At 49.0% G+C, this 26,048-nt stretch overlaps 8 protein-coding genes across 8 annotated transcripts; 4 read left to right on the top strand and 4 right to left on the bottom strand.

The window, feature by feature from the left end:
* Positions 1-3,029: 3,029 nt before the first annotated feature.
* FSUBG_9963 (MYND domain protein) lies at positions 3,030-4,694 on the top strand (the record flags this gene model as incomplete). The annotated part of the gene is made up of 1 exon (XM_036688531.1): positions 3,030-4,694. One exon carries the CDS (start codon positions 3,030-3,032, stop codon positions 4,692-4,694), a length of 1,665 nt encoding a protein of 554 aa, XP_036534557.1.
* A 422-nt stretch (positions 4,695-5,116) lies between these two features.
* Positions 5,117-7,141, bottom strand: FSUBG_9964 (calponin; the record flags this gene model as incomplete). The annotated part of the gene is made up of 2 exons (XM_036688532.1): positions 5,117-6,920; positions 6,975-7,141. The coding sequence occupies 2 exons, from the start codon at positions 7,139-7,141 to the stop codon at positions 5,117-5,119; spliced, it is 1,971 nt and encodes a 656-aa protein (XP_036534558.1).
* Positions 7,142-7,605: 464 nt separating this feature from the next.
* FSUBG_9965 (uncharacterized protein) lies at positions 7,606-8,343 on the top strand (the record flags this gene model as incomplete). The annotated part of the gene is made up of 3 exons (XM_036688533.1): positions 7,606-7,621; positions 7,690-7,803; positions 7,856-8,343. 3 exons carry the CDS (start codon positions 7,606-7,608, stop codon positions 8,341-8,343), a joined length of 618 nt encoding a protein of 205 aa, XP_036534559.1.
* A 230-nt stretch (positions 8,344-8,573) lies between these two features.
* Positions 8,574-10,328, bottom strand: FSUBG_9966 (uncharacterized protein; the record flags this gene model as incomplete). The annotated part of the gene is made up of 2 exons (XM_036688534.1): positions 8,574-10,087; positions 10,139-10,328. The coding sequence occupies 2 exons, from the start codon at positions 10,326-10,328 to the stop codon at positions 8,574-8,576; spliced, it is 1,704 nt and encodes a 567-aa protein (XP_036534560.1).
* Positions 10,329-11,205: 877 nt separating this feature from the next.
* On the top strand, positions 11,206-12,126 carry FSUBG_9967 (reverse transcriptase; the record flags this gene model as incomplete). Its single annotated transcript, XM_036688535.1, has 1 exon — positions 11,206-12,126. The coding sequence occupies one exon, from the start codon at positions 11,206-11,208 to the stop codon at positions 12,124-12,126; it is 921 nt and encodes a 306-aa protein (XP_036534561.1).
* A 311-nt stretch (positions 12,127-12,437) lies between these two features.
* FSUBG_9968 (multidrug transporter) lies at positions 12,438-14,406 on the bottom strand (the record flags this gene model as incomplete). Its single annotated transcript, XM_036688536.1, has 3 exons — positions 12,438-13,375; positions 13,435-13,999; positions 14,056-14,406. 3 exons carry the CDS (start codon positions 14,404-14,406, stop codon positions 12,438-12,440), a joined length of 1,854 nt encoding a protein of 617 aa, XP_036534562.1.
* Positions 14,407-20,085: 5,679 nt separating this feature from the next.
* FSUBG_9969 (uncharacterized protein) lies at positions 20,086-21,187 on the bottom strand (the record flags this gene model as incomplete). Its single annotated transcript, XM_036688537.1, has 5 exons — positions 20,086-20,385; positions 20,439-20,656; positions 20,720-20,824; positions 20,988-21,014; positions 21,073-21,187. 5 exons carry the CDS (start codon positions 21,185-21,187, stop codon positions 20,086-20,088), a joined length of 765 nt encoding a protein of 254 aa, XP_036534563.1.
* Positions 21,188-23,759: 2,572 nt separating this feature from the next.
* On the top strand, positions 23,760-26,048 carry FSUBG_9970 (nucleolar 9; the record flags this gene model as incomplete). Its single annotated transcript, XM_036688539.1, has 1 exon — positions 23,760-26,048. The coding sequence occupies one exon, from the start codon at positions 23,760-23,762 to the stop codon at positions 26,046-26,048; it is 2,289 nt and encodes a 762-aa protein (XP_036534564.1).

Genomic DNA, 26,048 nt, shown 5'->3' on the forward strand with positions numbered 1-26,048 from the left:
GCACAGCAAGGTAGTACTGTGTAGGTAGTAGTTAGTTACCTACCTTAGTACCTAGGCTTTTACTTTCTGACACTGGCATATCTGAATCGTGTATGGCTGGTTCTGTTTCTAGATAATGCAGGTCAACAATGGTGCACTTTAGCCGTGTGGTGTCCCGTTGAGAAATGGAAGCTTATCGGATTGCCGTTTGTTCCCAGTCATCGTCAAGGTAATAAGACTTGGCATGGGGATGAGCGAGGAAGGCTAGTCCTCTTTATGGGATGAATTGGACCTGAGCTTGTTGGTGGGACCCGTCCAGGAATATTATCAATGATGAAGACTGATGAGAAATCGTGACCTAAGTTGCTTGAGGATCTCAGAGAGAGGCCTTTAAGCATATTAGATCTGACTTACAGCGGCTTGACATGTGGTCTTGGTTGCTGACGTGCTGTTGAGCCCTACCTAATCTCCTAACCCTTGTCCAAAGCCACGAGAGCCAAGCAATCTATGTACTGGAAGAGGGGACCAAAGTAACCAAAGTAGCATCATCATTACCGGATGGTGACACAGCACAGAGCCAATAGGGAACCGGACAGCTCCTTGACAGCTCCGAATTTCAGCGTTGGTTTCGATCGTTCTTTGGTATATGGCTGAGTATGCGTTGGAGGATCGATGAATTATCTATCCATGAATACTACAAAAGAGACGCGGGCTAATCGAGGTGAGTAAGGCGTCTGGACTCATGCAAGGAACAGGCAGCATAAACGGCCAATTCTGACGTCTTTTTCTTTCATCCTCTGATAAGGATACCCAGGTGCAAGCTAGGCAGGAAGCTTTCCTAAGTACTGTACAGTAGATAGGGTCAACAACGGGTTGACACGCATGTGCTTGTCCGGTTCTGCGGAGCTTTTATTGACGGACGGGTGATTTCATGACGTATGCCCGGCCTGCCGGCTAAGAGGACACAGCGTTAGGTTAGCTGGGTTTCTCGGCGGGTTTAGGCGTACTGCTAGCCGTTCCGTTTCAACGCATCGCGGACGACGGTGGTTAAGCTCTTTTGTTAAGTAGCTCTTGTTTCATGAGGGACGGATGGACGGACGGACGGCGGTTGTCAACTTATACCGACTGCACTGATCACCTTGAAGCAGAGCATTCACGGATGAAAAGAGGCGTGCCAGTCTTGTATCCAGTATTTATGCCCTGCTGTATCATTGTCTACCTGCGGTGCGCATTTCTGTGGGTGTATGTCTGTGTGTAAGTCGCAACCTACCTACATCTATCATGGCTGGCTAGCCCTGGCAGAATTTTTCAGGGCAGATGCCGGCTGCTTAAACCCTTGCCCATCTGGTCCCTGGTCTGCCCCTCCAATGGACCCCTCCAAGATTCTGACCCCTCGCCCCTCGCGTCTAGCCCCTCCATTTATGCAATTCTCAGGTGAAATTCCAACGTATCCATGTGGGAAATGGACGTCTCTAGAAGTTTCCAACGGCTTCATTCTCTGTAATTCTCAGGTCATTTGTGAATGCCAACATCGCTCAAATGATATATTCCAAATTGCCTGATTTCGTACCCGAGCTGTAGACCATGCTGCCGAAGAAACATTTCAAGATCTCGACAACTGAGGGGCAACAACAAGTCTGTCAAGATCGTGTAAGAGACGGTGAGTGTATGTGCTTGTCTCTGCTACAGTCTCACGCATGCAGGGCATTAGTAGGCCCATTGGGCACTCGAATCGACGTCGACTTAAGACATGGGGCTTGTCAAGTCTGCATCCGAGAATGATGACTATGAGAATCCAATGTGAAGCTGCACTGCTACATATTCTTCATTATTTCAGACTTGACTGGGAAGCAGTTTTCGGAAACGGGTAAGCCACTTGACCTGCTGCATGCTATACAGCACAATACAACAAGAATGTCGTTTCTGCGATCGATCTCAGATTTGTCATGAGAGGTACGATTGGGCACCCGAAGAGACCGGCCCGGCGAAGCTGGCCCGCGGAAGAAAAGAGCTTGATGAGAGAATAAGAAGAAGGAGAAGCAACATCACTTCGGTCAGTCAATCCGAGAATCAAGTTGCCTACCTACGTAATGATTACACCAGTTTGGATCTGGAAGACCCTTATATTATGGCTCCCTTGACAATATCGAACGAAGCTCAAGCCTTTTCGACAGCTGCGAGCCCAGTCTCGCAAACGCCCGTGGGAGTGGTGTGGACGGGAATTTTTAGCCCTCCTGTGGGACGTTCTGGGTTTTCGTCCCCCCCCCCCCCCCCCTTGGGGGTTTATTACTGTAAAAATTGCATTGGAGGCTTGAAACGGGATGGATGGACCCTGGCGATCAAATCATCAACGGACGTTACTTTCTCTGGTGAGTCGTGGTCACACCGCACGCACACTTGGATTCTCAGTTGCACTTTGTTCTCGTGTGACCCGGAACCTTCGCTCCGACATCTAACACCAACCAACATCAGTAGCCAACCTTTTGGTTTGGCAGCTGGAAATTGCCAAGCCTGTTTTCTTTATTTTGGCCAACTGAAGGGCCTTGCCTACCTACCTACCTAAGTAGGTGCCTCCTATTGAAAAATACCCTGTTTTATCTTCGGCGAAAATATCAAGATTCAGGGTCTTGATGGGAAATCAGAATCATCCTGGACTGCCCTACCAAAAAGCCTCCCGTTGCAGAAGACGACTAATAGAAACGAATAGCGAATCACCGCGCTCCCCCAAGTTATTTCTCCCTTTCTCGATTCCTTAGCTCCCCGATCCTTGTCTGGTAACGAAACGACTGCCATCGTCACTTCTAGACCTGTCTTTCTTTCTATGTCTCCTCCTCACTTTTTATATATGTGACTGCGATCTCTGCGGATGTAGACCAGAGCCGAACTCTGCTCTACATCAAGGCTCCTGCATTCAATCCTTGGTCTAAATCCATTAGTTCAATTTTTCTCTTATTTTACTCCTCTTTACCAAAGTCCACTCTTGTGTCAACTTACACAACTACTGACTTTTGACTTGACGGGTCATCACCTCAAACGATATTGATTCCGAGATGGACCCAGCAGCCCGGAACGAGCAGCTGCTTGACCGGCGATCACAGCTCACAGAAGGACTTTCGAGCCTACCCTATGACTTGATACTCTACCTCAACCGTGCCGCTATCTACTCGGATCTAGGATATCCGGATCTTGCAGCCGGTGATGCGTATCGTGCACTCTTACTAGCCGATGAGGTTCTCAATGAGGGCTTCGAATATCATGAGCAGGCCCTCGAGTCTCTGCAGATGCACACAGCAGTCCCCTTACCCGATGTTCTAGCACATGGGAACCTTCCCCAAGATAGGCTACAAAGCCCCGAAACTGACCTGGAAGTCGAAGACGAGGCAGTTAAACGACTGGCCATATTGTCACAAGTTCGTGCATATCAAATCCTTTCTTTAGGCCTATTACTATGTGGATCACTACAGAGTGCTGCCAGTTTCTGTCAGCGCGGTCTCCAGCTCTCACCATCCAACCAAGAACTACTCGACACCAAGAACAACATTGTCACTGTCGCCCGCAGGAGGCTTCGCCGGGATGATATCGATATTGATTATCCCAATCTCCCCGATCAAGGTCTCGTCCGTCGCGAGGTCTACCCCTGGAATGACCACGAACCTGATCGTTTCGCTCCGGAATCACTGGCTGAACTCAACGAGCGTTTGAGCTCCATGGCACCAAAGTGCGTTGTCGAGGTTGCGACCTTACCTGTCCTGTTAGAAGGAGCGAGCAGCACCGATGACTATGAAATTATTCCAACCTGCAAACAGCTTGGAGTCTTCGCCAAGGAGGATATCGCCCCCGGTGAAGTTGTGCTGAAGGAATACTCACTTCTCACCGCGAACAATCGGCTTAAGGACTCTCTTTGTGACGCATGCAGTTCTGATCTGCCACCACTAGGCAGCGAGAACGAGCCCATCAGTTGCCCTGATTGCTACGATACGGTATTCTGCACCCAGTATTGCTTTGATCAAGCCATGGAGAGATATCATCCAGTGGTTTGTGAGAAGGACGTCGATGCAATCGCTAAGGACCCTGATGCATTTGAAGCCGACCAAACACTTTACCTTTTGCTCCTTTCTCGGGTCCTGGCTATTGCTGCTCAAGAGGAGGTTAATCCTCTTGATGTTCGAGAGGTCAAGTATATATGGGGTGATTTTGTTCCAACTCGAACCAACGACATTAATGTCTCACCAAATGCCGGTCCGCCTCCTGAGTGGACACTGCCCTTTTCTTTCAAATACAATATCGAAACACCGCTCCACGTTTTGGAAAAGATGGATATCGATATATACTCTTCGCTCGCCGAGAATGATCTCTGGGTTCTCAATACGCTATACGCCAAGTTCAGGGGCACCGCTTCGGCCCGCAAAAGCCTTCGGGACGGTCGCCCTGATGTCGCTGCAGTGCACCCATATTGGTGTCTCGCGAACCATGATTGCGACCCCAACGTCACATGGGAATGGGGTGGCCGCATGGTTCTTGAAGCCAGAAAGGAGCGTATTGTGGGTGGTCGTCCAGGAGGTATCAAGAAGGGTGAGGAGATTCTCAATCACTATTGCGACGTCAATTTGCCCGTGCAACAACGCCGGGAATGGGCAAGGGGTAGTCTAGGAGGCTGGTGTATGTGCAAACGGTGCCGTGATGAGGCTGCCATTGGAGAAGCAAATCATGTTTAAGAATTTCATACTATGAACTGGGATTCTATGAATCACGGAGTGGGGGTTTGTACCTTTCAGGGATAGGGAGGTCTAGATAAAATGGGTGGATCGATCATAGCAAGTATGAGCTTTGGATGGGCAAGTGAAGGACATTTTTTTGATAGTCTCAAGATACCACAATATACGAAAGGTTCTCATCATACCAAAACTAAAGCCTAGCAGCCATCTTTCCTTTCTATCAAGGCGCTGATGATACTAACCAGATAGCCATGGATTGTCTGGACCTTGGATATCATTAAATTAAGGTCTACTATTGAGCGTGAGTATTTGTTGAAATAGTTTGAGTTCTACAGAGGCCGTCACAATCAATCGAAACTCGAAAGACCTATACTTCATTGCTTGAACTGCAAACCAATCGCTTCTATTTCTAGGCCGGCACCTTACCTTGGTTGCTCAGGAAGCGGCCGAGGTCCTACGATCTGTCTTCGACCAGCTCCGATACCCGCTGACCCCTTATTCTGGCTGTCACCACCTGTATAACCAGCCCATTGTCCAACATCCCACCGGCCACCAATACCACCACCAATTCCGTCTACACCTTCATTGGAGCGCACCGCCGCAGCAGTTTCTTTCTGTGCCTCTTCCCACTCGCGCTGCCGTTGGCGTTCCATCTCCATCTCTCGTTCCAGAAGTGACTTAGAGGCCCATCCGCCTGCGTTGGTCTTGTTCTGGCTCTGTGCACGGCGCTGGTCTTCGGCATCGCGCTCAGCTGTGGCACCCAGTTCGCGTGAGTAAGTAGCCTGGGCTGCAGGTGGTGAAGGAGCTGAATTACTTGATAGAAAGCGGTCCGTGCGGCTGGGAGCGGCGGGCGTAGGCTTCGGGGAGTATGTGGCGGGATCCGGTAGGGGCCGGCTGCTCGTGTTCTGTGACTTAGCCTGGGGAAGGGCAGTCGGATCAGGCAAGGGGCGAGGTGACCTCGAGGGCAATGCAGGAGCGTTGTTTGTTTGAAGGGGCTCCCTGTTGAAAGGAGACCGAGTCCTCAGAACTTCTCGCTCGTCTTTAGACCATGAGTCAGAACGTGTTGGAGGACTGGACACCAGCTTGGGCTTGGGCTTAGGAGTTGGCTTTGTCTCTATGCTTCCTTGACGTTGAGCTCTCTCTTGACGCTCTCGCTCATACTCGGCTTCTCGTTGTCGAGCGAGCTCCAACTCTTGCTCCAACTGCTTCACACGGTTTTTGTATTCATCTTCGGAAGCACCGTCTTGTTGTGATGCTCCTTGGTCGGCTCGATACTGACTCAGGAATTGCCCCGTCAGCTTAGTATCGCCACGATTTTTCACGCTTCTTCGTTCTTCGGCAAGTCTGGCTTCGGCATCTTCCTCCTCCTTACGCCGTTTCTCCTCTGTTAGTTTCCATTGCCGTTCCTCCTCCTCCCATCTTCGCTTCTCTTCTTCGGCGGCTTGCCGCTCCTTTTCTCGGAGTTGTTCTGTTTCCTGCTCCCACTTGAGCTCTTCCTCAACCCGGGCACGATCCTCCTCTTCAGCTCGCTGCCTCTCCTCTTCCTCTGCTTCACGATGAGTGCGCTCTTCCTCCTCCTTTCGATGGCGCTCCTTCTCGGCAAGAGTCGGCACGCGGGGACCAGCATTGGTGATCTGTCGCCTACCACCAAACGATATACCGAGATTACCTTGGCTAGCGCCCCCTAAGTAACCATACTGTGCAATGTTCCAAGCGGGTGCAGTAGTCCCTTCGTGCTCCTTTTTGCTCCAGCTGCTAACGGCGCCAGGAGACTCGGGCCCATTCTTCGGGGCAGGACTCTTGGTAGGACTCCACCGCCCAGAGCCCGAATCACCAGTTCGATGTGGTAAAGCAGCAGAGCGTCCAAAGGCAGGCGACTTGTTGCTCGTAACGGATGCGCCCCTGTTGCGTGTCCCGGTAGGTGTCCTTGAACCTGTTCCTTGTGGAGTGACCGTTTCAGGTCGATTTTTAGGTCCAATCGATGTGGGAAAGTTATGAGGATTAGCAGCATGGGCCGCTCTGCTGAATGCACCGATACATTGCAGAACTTGCGCTGGGTCCTTCTGCTCAAAAAGATCGACAGTAAGGAATGTATCATGTTGGTGGAGGTTTAGTGGTGGAGATTGGCACGCACGGAGGAATAGCGAGATATTCTCCATCTGTACGAAAGGCATGGCCGATTGCTTGAACCGAACCCCAGGAGGTGGCAGGGCGAGATTGGCGAGTCTGAGCATTGTGTAAGTCCCGCATTCATGATCGCCGGGCTTGGAGGCGACTTACTTGCATAGAGCAACTCCATCTTTTAGTCCTTCTAGGAGATCGGAAGAAGGAAGGCTCTCTCCCAGAATGTTTTCGATCCATGACCGAGCTTCATTAGCAGCTGCTGGTGTGTATTTCTCAAGGCGCATCTTGCGCAAGTCTTTATCCAGCGACGACACGGACGCCATGACGACAGCTCGCAGGTGGGTTCTCGTAATAGCAACTCAATCACCCTGAGGAATAAGGAATTGGATTTGTCGCTCGCCTGGTACGAGTTTAGATTCAAGCGTTTGCACTGGTAAGCGACGTAGAAAGTACGGTCCGGTCGCAAAAGTCGCACAGCTTCTTGAACGGAGGGAGAGGAAGGGTATCAATTCGCAATAAAACAAATGAAGCTGTCTCCAAGCAATTATCTTGAAGGTCAACTCTCAGGATAGAAATCAAGTGTTGATTGAGAAGAATAGGAAGAGAGAATAAGATGGTCCCGGGTATCCGAGGTAGGTACCTAAGTATCCAAGGAATTAGGTAGTAGCTTGCATTCGAGCAGGCAAGATTGGGCGGCTTGCACCCGACACCAGCATCCAGCCCACCTACCATGGAATGACGTGGACTGGGAATTATGCGGTGGCTGGGGCGAGGTGGCTGGTGCATCATGGAAGTGGCTGTGTGTGTGTCATGGATTGAAGACTTCACCAGGATATTTACGCCCCCCAATATTCTCTTAGTGACATTCAAGGTCATAAATTGAAACAAAAGAAGCTCATGGCCACAAATCAGATTGGGCCTGTTGCGCGGGCCTGGTACAAGTGGAAAGCCCTTCGCTTACCATGGCGCAAGCGCTTCCTCGTGGGTTTGTTTTCGATCTTCCCTCCACCACTCTCCTCCCACTTACACACCACCAGGTTATGACCTTCAGGGCAACACGTACTGGGAATTTCGACTCACGAGAGGCGCTGAGAGTAATGAGCGCTGGCGAAGAATTGTTAAATACCCGCGATCAACACACTACTCTTCCGTAAAGGTCAGCCCGCAATGGCACCAGTGGCTACGGCATACACGAGAGGGCCCTCCAAGTATCGAGGAACAACACAGCGATGTTCTGCGCCGGGTGAGGATGCAGAAGCTTGCTGCTGAGGCGGATGCTAGATGGGAGGCCAAGCCGCGAGTCATGGAGGCACCGCAGGCTGCGCCGGCACCGTTGCTTTCACCGACAAAGGCCGGCCCTCTACAACGAGACGCTGGGAGTAGTGAGCAGACTGGCATGGGCTCAAAAGAGACCAAAGCAGAGACTGAAAAGAAGGACGATCCTTGGGCCAAGGCAAAGGCTAGAGCACCAGGCGAGACGTGGCAACCCGCTTCTTGGAGCCCTACAGCAGCCAAGAAGCGTTGAGCAATGGAGCTTCGATGAAGTACTTACTGGCTCAATTGGCCCAACAAGCCACAGTTGCCATACCAAATGTAGCAACAATGTACGAGAGTCACGAAAAGAGACGATACAGATTCCACGGCAGAATCTTGGGTATCATCATTCATTACGGCATTATGTTCATGCACTGGGTAGTCTATAATATGTACAATACCACGAAAAAACCAATAAGAATCACTACCCCATTGACCGTCTCATGACTCCGCTCCATGAGAAGCTTTTAAAACTTCCAAAAATAACCGAATTCTTTCACCTGAATTAGTCAAGATCTCTTGCGCGAGAGCGTCGGCTTCATCGCCCTTGACCTTCCCAGTACGCCGCTTCTTTGCTTTTGCCTCTCGAGCTTTGATGCCCATCTCAACAGCCTCTTCAAACTCTTCAGAATAAACCATTAGATCGCATGCCCAGAGAAGTTGCATAGCGTCTTCAACGACTAGGGATAATTTCGCATTGTCTTCCAGAGCCACGGTATTCGCCGGATGAGGGACAAAACACTCTTCTAACATTGGCAACGTCAAACTTCCCTCCGCGTCACCTTCTGGGTCAACCTTTGAAGGATCTTTATAAGATGATGGTAGCAGTAAATCGAATAGTTCTTTGGTGATAGTAATGTGTGCTTCAGATAGAAGGGGATTTGGTCTCCGGCACGCAAAAAGAGTAAACATAGGGAGTGGGAGAAGTTTGAGGGCGGCAGTATACTCCTCATATAAACGATGAAGCTCGGAAGGCTTTCGGAGTGACCATGTCACCGCAGAAAGTAATCTGAACAGACGGAGGCGTATGTCGACAGACTCGACCAACCCTTGCGAGTGTACACCCCCTGTGCCGAGTTTTCGCGTGTCCTTGGGCTTTTGAGGCGTCGGTGGTTCGGAAACTCCCGAAGAGATTGATTCATCATCAAAGTAGTCACCGAATTTGTCGTTTTCCAGGTCCAGCACCTGCTCCCACTTTCGTTTCTTGGACGTCTTGCTCGGGCCTCTGGGTTCCTTATCAAAAACCTCGTGGAAGGCAGACGACGATATCTCGCCTCCGTCGGCAAATATGGCTTTGACAAATCCTTTAGCTCCATTTTGTCGCCCGTTTTGTTGCTCCATGTACATGACAATGATAGATTCATTGCGTGATGTACGGGGTAGTTCGCTATCTGGACCATTGGCTAATTGCGCCTCCTTGTCGCATCGCTCGCGCTCGTTCCAGTCGGCCTCCAAGACATCCAACATAAACTCCAGCCAGACTTTCCAGTATTGCCATCGCTTCGGATATAACGTGCTGCAGTTGAATGCCCAGCCAAGGGTTGACCAAAAGTCTTGTCCACGGCTCCATATGCTACCTTCGTTGGCAATTTTGCCTCGAAGTCGATCATCGTCGCCATTTGATTCCGTGTCTGATACATCACTCTCGTTTCCCTGTCCGTATTGATCCCAACGGCGACCTGAGCGTGGTGTAGAGCTGAATTGGAATGCTGTTCTGAGATCGGCATTAATGGGACCGGCAACTCGGAGAATATTGCGCAAATAGTCGAGTGCCTGTGAGGCAACGTCAAGCTGGTCCTTCTTCTCCGTACGGGTAGTGTGGAGAGGATGAATAACCAGAGTATTCAATAGAGCCAGATGGCTTGGAGGAGGGACAAGGACGTGCTTCTTCGAAGAAGTGTGCTTGGATATGCCAGAGGCGGCAATGCTGTTTAGAAGATTTATCGCGGAGCCATCTATCTCATTGTAAGTATAAGTTACCATTGAGAGAGCGAGCGCCGGCATACACAGTTGTTCTTCGAGTAAAATCTGGCAATGCGCCTTCAAGTCGCGGGGCAGTTGTCGTGCATCGCGATAGGGACATGGGTTCTCATGAACGGGGCTACTGGCGGCCGTGGATTTATCAAGTGTAGCATCATGCGCCGTCACAAAAGATGACGGCGACGAGAGAATCGAAGAAGACGAGGCTGTTGCCATTTCGTGTTTCGAGTCCAAGACATTCGTGAGTTGATAGGTAATGATTTAGTAGAACATGGGGAAGGGAACGAGATGGATGAGCCGGTTGAGAAGGAAGAGAGCATCAATTTACACGGGTTGAGATCGCGACGGGAAGCGCGACAAGCGCGTGCGCTATCAGAGTAACCTGCCGATTTGGAGGGGCGGTACCTGGGCTCAGAAGTCAGGAGGAATTCGCACTGGCCTGGCCAGTGACGCCATTGTCTGGAACGAATCCGCATTTATCTGGCACTTAGAGGAGTATAAAATCTTTAGATGCTAAGGTAAAACGAGAGTGCCTAAATCAATTGGTCAGCCTGGTTTGAAGGTTTACTCACTACCTAGGATATTAAACTAAGGTTTTTTTTACCTCCCTTAGCTGAGTCTGCTTGGGGGTACTGCAATTAGGCGTAATGAATATAATGGATGGAGTATCCGTATATAAAAATTAAATCTCCTAGTTCACGGAATCAGAGAATCAAAAAGCTGACAAGACTGGGATTCGAACCCAGGCCCCTTTCGAGACTGCGAATCGTTACTAGTTCAAATCGAACCTGAACACAGCGCCTTAGACCGCTCGGCCATCTTGCCTTTATATATTACTACGGAAGAAAACGTCAATTGCCAACTTGACATACCTACATCAGACACGAGTCCACTTAAACTACTTAAACTTTAACATTATATAATAAATCTTTTTTTAAATATTAATAATATATAATTTAAAAAATAAAGTACTTTTAAAAGTTTAACTTATATTTTTTATATATAAATAAAGATATAAGCCTTTACTAAATCTATTCCTTAGTTTGTTTCTAATAGTAAGCTCCTGGAAAGACGCCTTTTACTTACTACTACAATGCCTGAGCTACTAGAAGAGGATGCGCAGCCTCTCTTTGGTTTCACGGAGGACTATTTCTCGGACAACATAACAGATGAAGATGCTTCGGCCCGCGGCTCAGCTAAATACTGGAAAAGACACGAGAAAATAGCAACTGCTGCAAAGAAGGTAGTTAGAAAAGAAATAATAATGGCCATAGAAGAGAAACGACGAACCAAGAGACCTCTGAGAAAGGCTTTCAAGAGAGATTGCGAACAATTTAGAAAGAAAGAGAGACAGGGTCGAGAGGAAGCCACCGTGCCCCCCCTTGCGGAGATCGATACCGAAGGATTTGCAGGTTTAACTGTGTCACTTAAGTCAAGGTGCCAAGCGCATCGTCTAGCTACTGACGCGTGGCAAGACGAAAGCCTTGATGTTTTGGCACTGTGGACTGATGGTTCAGTTAATGCTTTCGATGGTGGTGCTGCAGTTGTCTTCATGGATAAGTCTTTGGGGTGGGAACAGGCTATCCCGAGGGAAATAGGCTGGCAAGTGAAAGGACACCACGGCCGTACGGGGGATGTCGAACTCATGGCCATCGCTGGGGCCCTTGAAACAGCCATATTCATTGTTTCGCAGCAATCGAATTCTCGTATACGCAGAGTTGCCATATTCTCTGACTCGGGAGCCGAGGCTATTCCGCGGTGTTCAGAGATTCGGCACTTCCCAATACCACCCCTCGACTCGTTAGTCCGACGACGGTCTCAAGAGTTGGTGCAATTAGGAGTAGCTTTATCTCTCAATTGGGTTCCGGGCCATAGTGGTATTGAGGGAAACCACCGAGCCCATAGTATCGCTCACCGTATGGCGAGGCTCGATCGTCAGGAATTGTGCCAAAGTATCGTGTCTATACCTCGATCTACGGATGATGTTGTGGATTTTGGCTTTCACCATGAATAATCTGTCCGGGTAAAGGATAATATACTTGGAGAGGGCTTTCGGCGGGATTATAACCAGCACTCTTGATACTATAGTGAATGGCTAGATAGGAAAGAGATAAGCTGGAGTACACAAATGGCTACATTGTTTCACCCTAGGTAGTTATCCATCGGTGTGCCATCTCAGGAACTATGCTATTTCTTACATGTGCTGATTCGCGTTGCGCTAAGAGGGCCGTGAGAAGTCGGTCAATAATTCTGCATTATCTATTGAAGAAGCCACAATCCAGCACTACAGGAGATACAAAGTGAAATAATCCCATATTCTACCTATCAAACATCAACCTCCGAGACTCTTTGGCCTCTCCTCTCCTTCAGATCTGCTTGGTCCAGAGTATGCTCAGTCTCAAATTTTCGATCCAGGCTTTTCGCCTTGACACAGACGAGTGACACCAAGAGAGCGATGCATGCAAGTAAAGTCATTACCAGCCAGACGGTTCGAAGGCCTTTAATATATCCATCGACGATAGTGTCCTTCATTAGCTGCATACTAGAGGGGGACTTCTTGAGGATCTGAACTAACGCTGACGCATCTTGGGCCCATTCATTGGCTTTGGAAGCAAACTCCGGGCTTTTCTCAACCTGTTTGCGGAACTCGTTTTGAAAGGTGACGCCGCCGACAGCAACACCGATGCCTTGACCAAGAGACCGACAAAAAGCATAAAAGCTGGCAGCGAATGGCAAATCGGAATTGGAAGCTGAAGCTTGAGCAGCAAATGCTTGAGCTGAATAGAGGATACCGAGACCAAGACCTCCAGTAAGGTAGATGAGTACCCATCTAAAGGTTTCAGTATGATCATCCAGTAGCAGCATCAATCCCATTCCAATGGGCACGAGAACCCATCCAGCCCATACGAAGAGCCTGTATGTGCCGGTCTTGGCAATCAGGAGCCCAACTATGACAGCGGCGGGAGCCACAGTCCCCGTGAATGGCATGACAGCAACACCTGCAGTGATAGGTGATGATCCCCTGACCTCGTGGTATAATGGAACATAGTAAAGAAGACACCATACCGTTATGCCGTGGATGACAGTTGCAAAGTATGCAGAGAGAGCTGTAAGGGAGGTGAATAGACTGGGTCGTAGAAGAGGGTCGCATCTGGAGTATTTTCTGCAGAACTTGATGTGAAGGCTAAAGAAGATGAGTCCCATAATACCGAAGATAAGAGGTATAACGGTCCTAGGGCTGCTCCAGTCATACATGATACCACCTGTAAATGAGCATAAGTAAGTAGTTACAGAATTGACTATATCAGCATGGGCAGCTTACCCCAACTCAAACGGGTCAAGAAACTTGTCAAAGAGCCAACAAAGATGATAGTCCCGATCCAATCGAATTCTCTGATCTTGGAGTTCACTGACGCATCCCCCTTTCGTTTAATGCGCATTGTGATAGGAATAGCGATATAGGCAATACCGCAAAATGGTAAATTGATCCAGAACAGCCAGGGCCAGGACACTTCCACGAGAGCACCACCGATCAAGGGACCAAGAATACTTCCAATAGCCCAGTTGAGGGAGATAAGGCCGAACCATTTACCCCTCTCCCTGAGGCTCACAAGATCTGTAGCGATAACGTATGTCAGAGCAAGGATACCACCAGAGCCAAGGCCCTGAAGTGTCCGACCACCAAGTAGCACAGCAATATTCTTCGCCAGCGCAGCCATGATACTACCGCTCGTAAAAACAGTGAGAGAAGCGAGCAGCGCAGACCGACGGCCAAAAATATGAGATAGGGAGGCAACAGGGGGTTGAACGACGGTCGAGGCGAGGAGGAAACTGGTACCACACCAAAAGGCTTCGATAGCCGTAGCACCGATGTCTTCTGCAATTGTCTTTGAACATTTCATATTAGCGAGGACTCGTGTTAGTATAGATATTATGAGCTTACAGGCAACGCAACGCAAATAATGGTTGAGTCAAGAGCGATGATAAAGGTGACAAGACACAATGTACCAAAAGCGCCGTAGAAATGCCATCCCCGACTTGAACTCGCAGGCAATTCATTGAGTTCCTTGAGTTGAAGGGACGAGGGGCCTGAAGAGGATGGAAGATTGCAAATAGCACTCTCGGTTTCTTTCTGTGTACAAGATCTTGATTCTGCCTCGATCATATCCTGGACACAGGCAGCTGTTATAGAGTCAGCAGGGGAGAACTTGTGTTGTGGGCGAGAAGAACCTCTTGTCTCATCATCGAAGTTTATATCACAAGTAGAGCCATTTCTGGGTCCATTATCAGCCATTCTGCGAAACCGAGGGAACGTAGTTACGATTGTAGATTTTGACCAGGGGTAGAATGAAACAAAGACCCGTTGAATTTCATTATGTAGTTAGAATCTGATGCACAGAAATCAACCCATCTTATAACAACACCCAAACGCAAGCGCAAACGAATTTCACCGCTGACTTCAGGCTTATCAACATCTCGTCAGCCAGCCTCATAGCCCCTACTGGACATGCACGAACAACCAGCACATCCAAACTAAGGCTGCTTAGAGGTTCCAAATATCGAGTCCAACATCCGAGGTGCCACAAGTTACTGTCTTGGGGGCACTATGTTGATTTTCACAAGGATCCAGCCATTTGGCGACCTCCACTTCAGTTCAGCCCATGGAGGAACTAGTGACTGCTAGCATCTATCAGAGCTCGGCCATGAATGCTTGCTTGAGCCTCATCGGATATCTCGGTCATGGAGGCGGCCGCCTCTCTACCCTGCCGGCGCCATCCCGCCGCTAATAGAGGCTATTCACGGATGTAGCGCTTGAACAACCACTCCGAAGTGCTGGCGTTGTTGCCTTGATCTATCTCGCCGAGATATCGTTATGGCTTACTGAATGAGTTCGAAGCTCTCGAGACTGCCGCGCTACTGATATAGCTATATGTATCTAGCCGTCTGGAAGAAGCGTACAAAAGTTCCTTGTCAGATGGAACACGTTACGTCTATCGGTCTGACCTTAGATGAATCATGTTTCCTTATCGGATCTGGTTCGGACCCGAGCTTGATCTACGTGTCAGCCCTATAGTTTCCAACGCTCTGGATCTATCGATGTGCTAATCCATAAACGATGCTAGCGTTCTCTTCATCTCTGTCGTGGGACTTACAATCTCAGCTCTCGGCGAGCCCGTTAGTCCACGAGGCTTTGCGTCTGTCTCACAGCTTCAAGGGTAGACGTATTTCTGGAACGGCCGAAAAAGAAAAAGGCGGTATTATTAACTGAGAAGTGCTTTTCTCACCAAGCCTGTTCGCCAGACCATCATTGAGGCATCAGGTCGGCTTACTTCTTGAAGTTGAGCATATATATTTAGGACAAGCGTGTTAACACCGTTTGCGATGTCTGTGATGTTGGGTTACCGGGACTGGTATTGAAAGTTATAGTCACCAATTGCTCGAGATTTACATATGATATCGCAAACTATTATGAAAATGGACATCCGGCGACCTCATTTGGAGATATAGATAAGCCAATGGCTTCAGTAATATCTTACCACGCAAGCACATCGTCGTGAGCCAGGCAAAGAATACATAGATAGATGTTCACTGAGCTTCTTTCTTCATTTCTTACAGGTAGAGTGTCTACTACGCGCTTGGTACAGCTGATATAAACGTGTCAGTGACGATCTATCTTCAAAACCTCATGTGTTCTTGGGTACCAATAATACCCCTATCTGATATGAAACTATGTAAGGGTCAAAAAGCGATTAGGTATATCCTGATAAGGATAAACTCAAAAGTTTCTCATCTTCAACAAAACCGTAATGATACCTAGATTGGTGTTTTCTAGGCATTTCTAGATTTCGCCAATGTTCCCCTAGCCGCGCGTATATTCTCTGTACAACCAACCGTCGACCAACAGCATATAGGGTCATATACCGCATCGAGCACTCCTCTGGCGCGGCCAAGGAATGTCCTTCAGAATCAGGCTGCGTGGCTCAAGCTGACCTGTGAGTGCGGCTCAATATGAACAGAAAGGTCGACCATGGGGCTGTGTGCCACATTTTGAACCACGAATATCGCTGATAGACGAATCATGAACCAGTGTACCGTCGTGTGACCTCGGTAATATCAGTTCCTCGCCCAAATAGACCAATAATCAGCGGCACGCGGGCCGTACCGCTCGCTCAAAAGAGATACAAAAAAAATACTTGCTCGAGACTTGATGTGCGTGATAAAGATGCACTGGGAGATGCATATTCTCCTTTGCCGTCATTGGACGATGGACACGTCGAGCATCGTGAGGGTGTTGGTCAGGTAACAAGAGATGGCAATGACTCCCTTTCTGGCTTCACCGGCTCGAGATTCGCAGATAGCCGGCCACTCCAAGGGGCCATCTTGTCATGAAAGTGAGGCTGAGTTCGTTAAGATGCACAAACACATTGGTATTTGGGATTCACCGCTCTTTGTCCCATTGAATGCTTCATGTCTAGAGGCCGGTTATTTGCTGATTGTGATGATGGAAAAAGGCATCCACAGGATGGCCTCAGCGGGGCTGTATTCATGGTGGATGGATGGGTGGGTAGACAGCATAGCTAGCTACTAAGCTGGCAATTCATCTTTCCAACCTCGACTGTCGTGTCAAAACTTTCTGCTCACTGTAAGATTTACAATGCTGCCCGAAATATCCAGGGAGAAGGGAGGACGACGACACACGACCACCAGGCAGATGGGACCAAAACCCAGCATCCATGGATGTTTCGTAAAAGACCCTCGCCCTCTGTCTTCTGGACACGAGAGGTATTCGGTGTCAAGTTCGGAGGCCTGGGTGAGTCTCGCGAACTTCTAGAGCATCGGAAATAAGATGTCGACAGACTTGCCTTGGCCTTGTCAAATTCACGAACAGACCTTGCTAGAGGTCTCTTGCAAAGTTAAGTTTGATAGCTAACGATGCCATTGTTCGTAAAAGAGATCGTTTGCTAGCAAGTCCGCTGTCCTCGCAAGTTTTGGGTGTTAGCTCAACGTGATATTGCCTGAGACCTTGAGCTTTGTGGAGGCTCAACTTGAAGTCGAAGTGTGAATTGTTTTTAGACCCCTCCAAATAAGTATTTTTTGTAACTTATTGGTCAGTAGATGGAGGAGTGCTTGTTACCAGACGAGAGCCCCGGATATAATGGTTCTTCAGGTGTAGCCAAATTATGGATACCTACCAGAATGAGCATCCACTTTCAGTGCGTTGGCATTACTGTTATTAGAGACAGGCTCGTAGGGGGAAGCTCGTCCAGGCCCTGGCTGTAAGGTGATGTCTCCTTTGAATGGAAAAACAGGGCAGTATGTTCAGGTAACAACACCCACTGCATCATCCAATGCTCATCCCAACACAGTCTGCTCCCACTTTGAGAGCCTTTTTTGGCCATAACAAGAGTTGGTCAGCATGGCTCGAGCAAGCATGCCAAATACCTATTCGACTGAATACTGCTGCGCTTCAGGCACGGGAAATGTTAGGGACTGCCCTGGTTGCATAATACTCCTGTAACCCATCATTGGTGGTTCCAAGTTACTCCAAATTCCCACTGGGGTAGATGGAGGTTCAGAGCGCTCCCGCTGAGGCTTGAGCCATGGATGCCGTTATGAACACCCGGCCGTCAACCCCTGGCTCGAGATTATAAGGTAAGTTACCTACCTACCTCAGGCAGTCTCGTAACGAAAGTCCCTCGTATAAGGGGGCCAACAAACTTCTCCTCCCGGTTCTGAACAAAGCAAAGCAAACCATCCATTCATTCATTCTTGCACTTGCTGAATTGGTATTTGTTGCGATACGGGACAACTCGTCCGTTTGGCACTGCCAAATGAGATGAGCGTGCCCCCATCAAAACGCTCTCTGGCGCGACGTCTCTTTCAACATCCTTGACGCCCAACAAGCAATCTTTGGATTGAGAGCCCTCATCTTCTGCAGTCCATACGCCACGGTAGACCTTTCGAAATGCCTGCAGGCAACGATATAATGTTCATTCTGATTCACCGCAAGTGCGATCATCTGAATTCAAGCCAAGCGGCATCCAGGGCATAATGGCGACTGAAGGATCCGGGCCACAGGCTCGTTCGTCAATCTTCTACGAATCGCATTGTTGGGAAAGGACATGGGTCTGGTGTTTGAGCATAAAATATCCGACAACATCAAATGGTGAATTGGAAACACCCAAACTTTGGGTAAAGTCTCGATTGACGTTGCCTTTGTTGATCTTCGTTTTGAGGATATACAAATGTTTGGTGTCCAGTCTAGCATCAGAGTCGTGGATGGCAGTGACCTCGAACTGCCTAAGAAAGGCGGTCTAGGATTACGCAGGAATGCCAGGGCACTTTACCGAATCGAATCAAAAGGAACCGCCTGCAAGGCTGGGAACTTTCAACTAACGGGCAGATTGTTTCGCTAGAGTGTATTGGGTGCCGGAAGCGCCGTTGGATGATATGTTTGCGGCATCTCGCAGTGCAGTATCTGACGCGGTTGCACGCCTACAACTCCATCAACTATCGCCAACGATATTGGCAGGCGGTTTTAACCCTGGTATTGCTAACAGGACATTAGGAAGGAAAACTGTGGAATACCAATGAACGACAATGGAGGAAAGACTTGTTCGATGAATACTCGAGAGCTTCTACCTCATTGTTATTGGTGTTTTGAGCCGCCGGGGTCCTCAGGCAACCAGCCACCCGTTGCCTGTTTTTCTTTCATGAAGAGCAGAAATGGGTCGCAGTCGCAGTATCCATGCTCATTGTCGGGATAACTTCAACCCTCGACCCCGAAACAGGCTAATGCATGAGCGTGTTCATCGGGCATCTACCTGCCTTTCGATGCTTTTCAACTCAGCCATTCCGATCTAACTCGGTTCTACGCCATTGATCTACACAGACCGAGTAAAGGGCTACGCTACTCCACAGCCAGACCAGACGAGACCCCAGGTTTCATCGGTTACAACCACATTGAAATCAAGCTGCTTTCAGATATGGGGTTTCTGTGGCGACGAGACCATGCTTACACTCCGCAGAGTACCAAGATCGCCCCGGGGAACTTAGCTCCATTGCACTAAAGCCAATTGAACATTCGATGGCTTTTTGGACATGACTTCGCCCATGCTTTGGACGTTGGCGGCTTTATTGCGTCTTGGAACCAAGGTGGTGGCCAAAGACTGCAGTTCACCGCCTTGTCTCGCCCCGTTCCCAGCAAACCCGTGTCGTAATTTGCAGAACAGCTGTATCAATAACGTCAAGCGCGTTCGTGTCTCGCGCGACAGAAGGAAGTTGCAAGCAAGCCTTGGATTGGGTGTGTCTCGGTACGGTAGTAGGAGTCTAATGCTGAACAAGATCCATCATGGTTTCGCAATCTAAGGTGGCCTGTCTACCTTAGTATGCTCAGAGGTTCATAGTCCTAGATCGTAAATTCTGCCAGGAGGCAATCAAAGAAGGCGCCTTGTCGTTTCCAACTAGTACCTTCATCTTCCATGTCCCCCTTGTACCTATTGTAGAGCCTCATCGGAAGGATAGTCTGCCGTGCCCACCTCCCTTCCTAGTAGGTTTATCTCCTTTCCTCCCCAAGCATTCACCCACACTCTACAGCCCTATACCGATCAAAGTCATGTGCTTAGTTATAGGTTGTCTCTCATGCTGCCTACGCGATGAGTCTCGCTTCTATTTCTATCATTACTGCTTTTTCTTGGCCCTTCAGAAGGCAAGTCCGCCATCTAACTAGGCATCTGAGCTGTCTTACCATGATCTCCATCCACGAACTCTTAGCCTTGGTTCACGTACATCCACCCCATTGACATCACTGCTAACAGAGAGGATCCCAAGAAGTGCAATTCTTCAAACGATTGTCCAGTATACATCCATTCTCTTCCACCCGGCTTACCAAGTCGTTCCGACACACTACAATTTTAACCCTTACTCGCCTTCCGATCCTCCAGTCTATGTTCCATCCGTCCCTTTCCCCATATCAACCCCCTCGGAGAAGGGTTGCCATCAATCCGGCGTAGGCAAGACAGGAGAGCAAAACTTTCTCAAATCCCAAAATCAGTCCCTGACTCAGCCAGCCAAACACGATCACAAATACAAGATACACAACTACTTCGCCAACTGTTGATCGAACATTCAAGGACTGAATCGCAGCTGGGGCGCAAGCAAACACGGCGATCATGGAGCTGAATATGGTGATGCTTATAAACCGTATGGCCCCTTCGTTGTAGTGATACTGATTATTATCACCAACCTCCTCTTGCCTTGCTAGGAACGGTTTCTAGGACATGTCAGTACATACTGCTTTGCGGATGGCGCAAGTGAGTGTCTTACAAGGAGGACTCTGCCGACCCTTGTGTATCCGGCAAGGCAGATGAGCTGGTCAAGCCTGTCTGGTTGCGAGAGAGATGCCCAGTCGTGGATCGGCGCGTCGAGGTACTTGCCGCTCCCTCCCTCTAACATAGCTCTGAAGGAAGGCAAGAGATGTCTCAAGAAATAGCTGCCTGGCCTGTCGAGTGCAAGTACTTGGCTTGTTTGGATCAGCACCTGTGCTGTGAGAGTGTCAGCTTGCGGTCCAGCAAATGGTTTGTAATCGCCATCGGCTTTCATCTTACAAAATTTTAGGTATTCCTCCACAAACTTTTCGTCCGAATTCGCATCTTCTGCACCCGATTCAAATGCTTTTTCGGCCTCGTCATAAAGAGTCACCATGCGGTTCGCTTGAAGCATGATACAGCGCGAGCTTATGTTTGACAGTCGGGGCGCGACCATGTGCCTTTTGTCTTGCTGCATCTGCCGACACATACGGGCCCAGCCCCTTTCTCCTCCTGGTTATGATCTCTTAGCTCATACTGACAATCACAGGATATAGTTGCAACATACCCCAGCTTCCTGCTTGGCGTTCGAGATCTGGGCACAAGTCAGATGGCTGCCGTGCTGAAGCGACATAACATTCGAGATCTCATACCTATTCCAGGTCTCATGCTTGGTGCATTGACTTCCTCACTTCGTGGTGGCTCACTGGCTGGCCTTCGTGCAAAGCTGCCTTGTTGAGGTGCGTTCATCTGGCAAGGTTGAGACATTCTGACAGTGCGGTCGGATAATTCACCTGGTATCTACCAGCACAATGGCTCCCCAGTCAAGCTTAGTGAGATCAATCGGTAAGGGCCAAGGGACCCTTTTATCTTCGCTGAGTTCACACGTCACTGCACGTTGACGACGGTCACACAACATTGTGGTGGTGCCTTTGGGCATGCAATGAGGCTCGTTTCTACCACTACGAGTTCCATCTCGGCCACCATTATACAATGACACAGCACACCGCAACTGCAGCTGCAGCCGCCTTCTTTTCTATGCAAAGTTGTTGGTCGACTCAGGCGCAAGGTTGTCGCTGCAGGTCGTTGGGCTGTGCTAAGCAAAAGCAAATCACAGCACGTACATAATCGGAACTGTCAGCCAGGATTGACCGGATCGAGCCCAATCACAACGATCTGCCAACACCCACCCGTTCCCCGGATGTATCAGGTTAGTTACTGGCCCCTGACCTGAGTGACAACAGTTCAGCCCCAATTTCTCTTGGTTGATCGACGTGTTCGTGCAACAATCGCGCTTATTTAAGCGCGTTGAATTACCCAATATTCAGACTATGTCATTCATGTTATATCGCCAGCAGGCTGATATATTCGCACTTTTATCATTCAAAATTTTCAATGTTCCAGTGGTTCAATAAGTGCCAATTGACCTATCTAACTAAAGTAAAATCATTAAATGAATCGAAATTATATCCCTTTCAAAGTCCTGGTGCCACCTGAATCACCACAGCTTTTGAATTTGTTCCCCGAGCCATGACTTAGTTTGCTGCAGTCTCTGACAAAAATGATGCTTTGAACTGAGAGATTACAGTCAGAATGGTTTTAGGAGGCGGCCTTGGGGGGGTAATGCGCACCTTTACAGTTCACGACCTTTCGTGTTTTTACCGTGCGTGCTTTGTACGACTTCTCGACGATCATCCGTAGCTCAATACTCAAAGGGTGATCTTGTGTGTAGATTCAATGGTTTTGGTTGCAAAGATCAGGCCTCGGAGTTGGCTTCGCCAGAGGCAGCAGGTTTCTTGTTCTTGGGCTGACTTATAATAACAGTACCACCAGAGCCCTTGGGCTCGAGTTTCTTAGGGATGTTGACAGTCAAAGCGTCCACAGGACCAGGACTCTTGGAGGGGGCCATTTGTGGATATGGTGCTGAGTTATGGAGAGAGGAACGAAATATATTAATCCGGTGAATACTGGCTGTGATAAACGATCGCTTGACTTGCTACTCTACGCCCTTATTATACTTGTCAGGCCAAAGGTCCCAAAAGCAGTGCGCGTCCTAGCAGCTCGCTAATTTATCTTTCTGGCCCCATCTGTTGAGAAAAAGCAAAGCCTGAGAGATGATAAAGGACATGGTCAGGACAAGGTTGGAAAACGAGCTCAGTGGCCATCAGCAAAGCATGAGTCCACATAGTAAATGCGCTTTGACTTGCGTCAGGTCGATAATCTCAACAACGGCTGCACGCTGCCGGGCAGCTCAAGCTACCTCCAATTCGTCAGGACTGTATCTCTTGACAGGCTCTCGTCTTACTCTGAGTAGATGAGTTTGGCGATCATACGTTTCAAGTCTAATCAGGGGGCAGATCAGCATCAGGAAAGCTCAGCACTATTTTAGCGGCTCGCTTCCATCTTGGATCATCCGTAACGGAAACTCACAGTTAGCTGAGATATTTGTTCTTCAACGGCTGGGCAGTCGCCAGGTATTCACATCTCTCTCAGTGTCAATGTTCGAGACGGCCATATAAAGGCAGCTTTAGGAACAATGTAAATAACTCACCTTTTACTGGTTCTAAGTTGCACAGAAGCCGCTGGGAAGACGGCAACCAGTTCATCATGAATCAAGAGCAAGCCATGATAAAAGTACCCAGTCTCCGCCGCTAAGTGCGCCACACTGAGCATTAGGGTCTGTGAAGAATATGCATTGTGGGACTTGATACAGGGGTCTGCCATTGGAAGTCATCATCACTACCAGTTTTCCCACGGACGAACTGAGATCCCCGATAGCCCTGCATCGTAGATGTGAGCCAAGAAGTGGAACCTGACTCTTCATGTAGGATCCCCTCGCTAACACGAATGGGCCAAGTGCAACTTTCATGCCTACGCCCGCAGACAAGACACGAATACGGATCTACAAAGTTGACTGGTCGTATGGAAGGGCCAGAGTGAGGCTACACACATCGATACCAACTTTATAAGAAGCCACTGCTACGCGAGTTTCAAGTACTTCTGAGTCATAAGGCATCGCCTAATTTAACTCATGCTGTTGCATCGGTTCATGAAGTCAGTTGCTTGGGTAGCTGTGGCATCACGTCCGGATCCGTAATGAGGAGTCAAACACGCATGTTTCTTATTTTTATACAAGTTTAATGTTTCAGCATAATAAAGAGCGTTACAATGTTTATGTAACTATCATGTCATGTGCTCCCATCGAGTTAAGACTATCTTATCGATAAGATCTTATCTGGCCAATTTTTTTATTAGAAAAGTCAAGACGAATGAACGGCCCCACCAAAAAGTTTCTCTGTTGCTTGCGTAGATCGACGTTCTTTAGATCAAGTCAATCAAAATGCCCAAGCCTAGAACAAGACGTGGCGCTGGTCGCGAGGAGAAGAAGCGAAAGAGAATCGAAGAAACTGAACAACAGCACGAGATTTACGAGAGCGAGAACAAGCGACAGCGCACGTTCGAAGACAACGACAACATCGATAGTTTTGCCCACCAAGATGGCCAGGATCCTCAGCAGAATGGCATTGGCGAGACGGAGTTCTTCGGAATGCTTGCAGAAGAAGAGCAAGAATACTTCCGTCGTGCGGACGAACTGTTAGAGCTCAATCAGTTTCCATCAAGCGAGGACCGCGACATCTTTCTGGAAAACGTCTGGAAGGAGGCCGAGGGCAAGGAGCTCAAACTAGCCAGTAGTCAGTCCTGCTCGCGATTGATGGAGCGTCTCATACAACTGTCGAATACAGCGCAAAAGAAGCGTTTGTTTGAAGCTTTCGGTGGGCACTTCCTCTCATTGGTACAGCACCGATTCGCGAGCCATTGTTGTGAGGCGCTCTTCTTGCGATCTGCTGGTGTGGTATCACAAGAGCTTTCTGGATATGTGCTTGATACCAAGGGCGCCGATGTTGACATGCACAAGCCCGAGGCGTCCATGGAGAATCTTTTTCTGGCTACGCTTGACGAGCTCGAAGGCGCTCTATCATACCTCATCACCGATCGATTCGCATCACACACTCTGCGCGTGCTATTATTGGTCTTGGCTGGCCGACCCTTGGAGGATGCATCGGTGCGAAGTCTCGTGAAGAGTAAGAAGAAGGAGAAAATCTCAGTCGCGGGAGGTTCAGCAACAGATGAGGCGAATCAAGGGTTGAGGGCAGTACCCGAATCGTTTTCAATGGCAGCAAAAAAAATCATCCAAGACTCAACGGCAGGAATGGATGCTACCGCCTTGCGAGTGCTTGCTAGACATCCTATCGGAAATCCTACACTTCAGCTTCTCCTTGAGCTTGACCTGACACTCAACAAGACCGAGCAAAAGGCTGAGTCTGAACAGCCAACTCTACTATTCCAGCTATTACCTGGCGCTCCAAAGTCTTTAAGCGACGGCTCATCAGAAGCATCCGAATTTATCAACGGTATGATCTACGACCAGATCGGATCACGACTTATAGAGACACTCATCACACACTGCCCTGGCAAAGTGTTCAAAGCTCTCAACCAGAACATCTTTCTCCCTAGAATAGAGGGTTACGTCCGAAATGATGTTTCCTGTTACGCTGCTATACGAGTGCTGAATCGCCTCAGCAAAGATGACCTGGTGCAGGCCGTTGAGAAGATCACGCCGAACGTGCCTCAGCTGGTCGCGAAGTCCAGGCTCAATGTTCTCAAGACGCTATTTGAGAGATGTAATGCCCGTGGTGCCAACGACGAGATTAAGAAACTCAACAAGGGGCTTAAGGAGGGATGTGGAAACACACCGGCTGACCTGGTCATTTTTCTATGCGGGTTGAAAGACGAAGAGAAGAAGAAAGATGTCCAGCAACTTTCTAAAAACGAGTACGCGATCCAGTCCCATGGTTCTCAACTCCTGACTACTCTTCTTTCCATTCCAGGGCCGACAAAGGGTGTGCAAGAGTCATTGCTTGCCCTCGAGCCACAGACTCTGGTCCGTCTTGCCACTACGTCCATGCCTACCGTTACTGTCCTTACCACCGCCATCGCTACATCTTCTTCAAATCCTGCCTTCCACAAGTCCATCGCCAGTGCCATACTGCCTCATACTCACGAACTCGCCATATCCCAGTTCGGTCATAACCTCATCAATGCTATCGTTGAGGTTCCTAGCAAAGGCAAGGAGCGAAGTATTCCCTTCCATATGAAGGAAGCTTTGATGGCACGCTTGGGTGATCATGAGGCGGAGTTGCGTGACAGTTGGATGGGTAGAAGTGTCTGGCGCAACTGGAAGGGTGATATGTGGAAGACCCGCCGTGGAGACTGGAAGTTGTGGATGAGAGAGGTGGACGCCAATGTTCCATCAAGTCTGCCACAGCGTGGATCAAAGGTTGCAGAAAGGGAGAAGCCACCTGCCAAGCCGGTTCCAGAAGTCGTAGAAGAGCACCCTGACCAAGAGCCTGCCACTGAAGAGCATATCACTGAGGGCAACATGAAGATGGATGTAGATGATGTCGTGGAGGCAGCAGTTAATGGTGAGGAGGAGGAGAGCAAGAAGGAGAAGAAAGCTAAGACAAAGAAGAGTAAGAAGGAGAAGAAAGCCAAGAAGGAGAAGAAGGGCAAGAAGAAGAAGAAGGACAAATCTGTTGATGCCAAGGCAGATGAGGAGACTGAGGAGTAA

The sequence above is a fragment of the Fusarium subglutinans genome (assembly GCF_013396075.1).
Source record: "Fusarium subglutinans strain NRRL 66333 chromosome Unknown NRRL66333_c0000164, whole genome shotgun sequence".
NCBI classification, from domain to species: domain Eukaryota; kingdom Fungi; phylum Ascomycota; class Sordariomycetes; order Hypocreales; family Nectriaceae; genus Fusarium; species Fusarium subglutinans.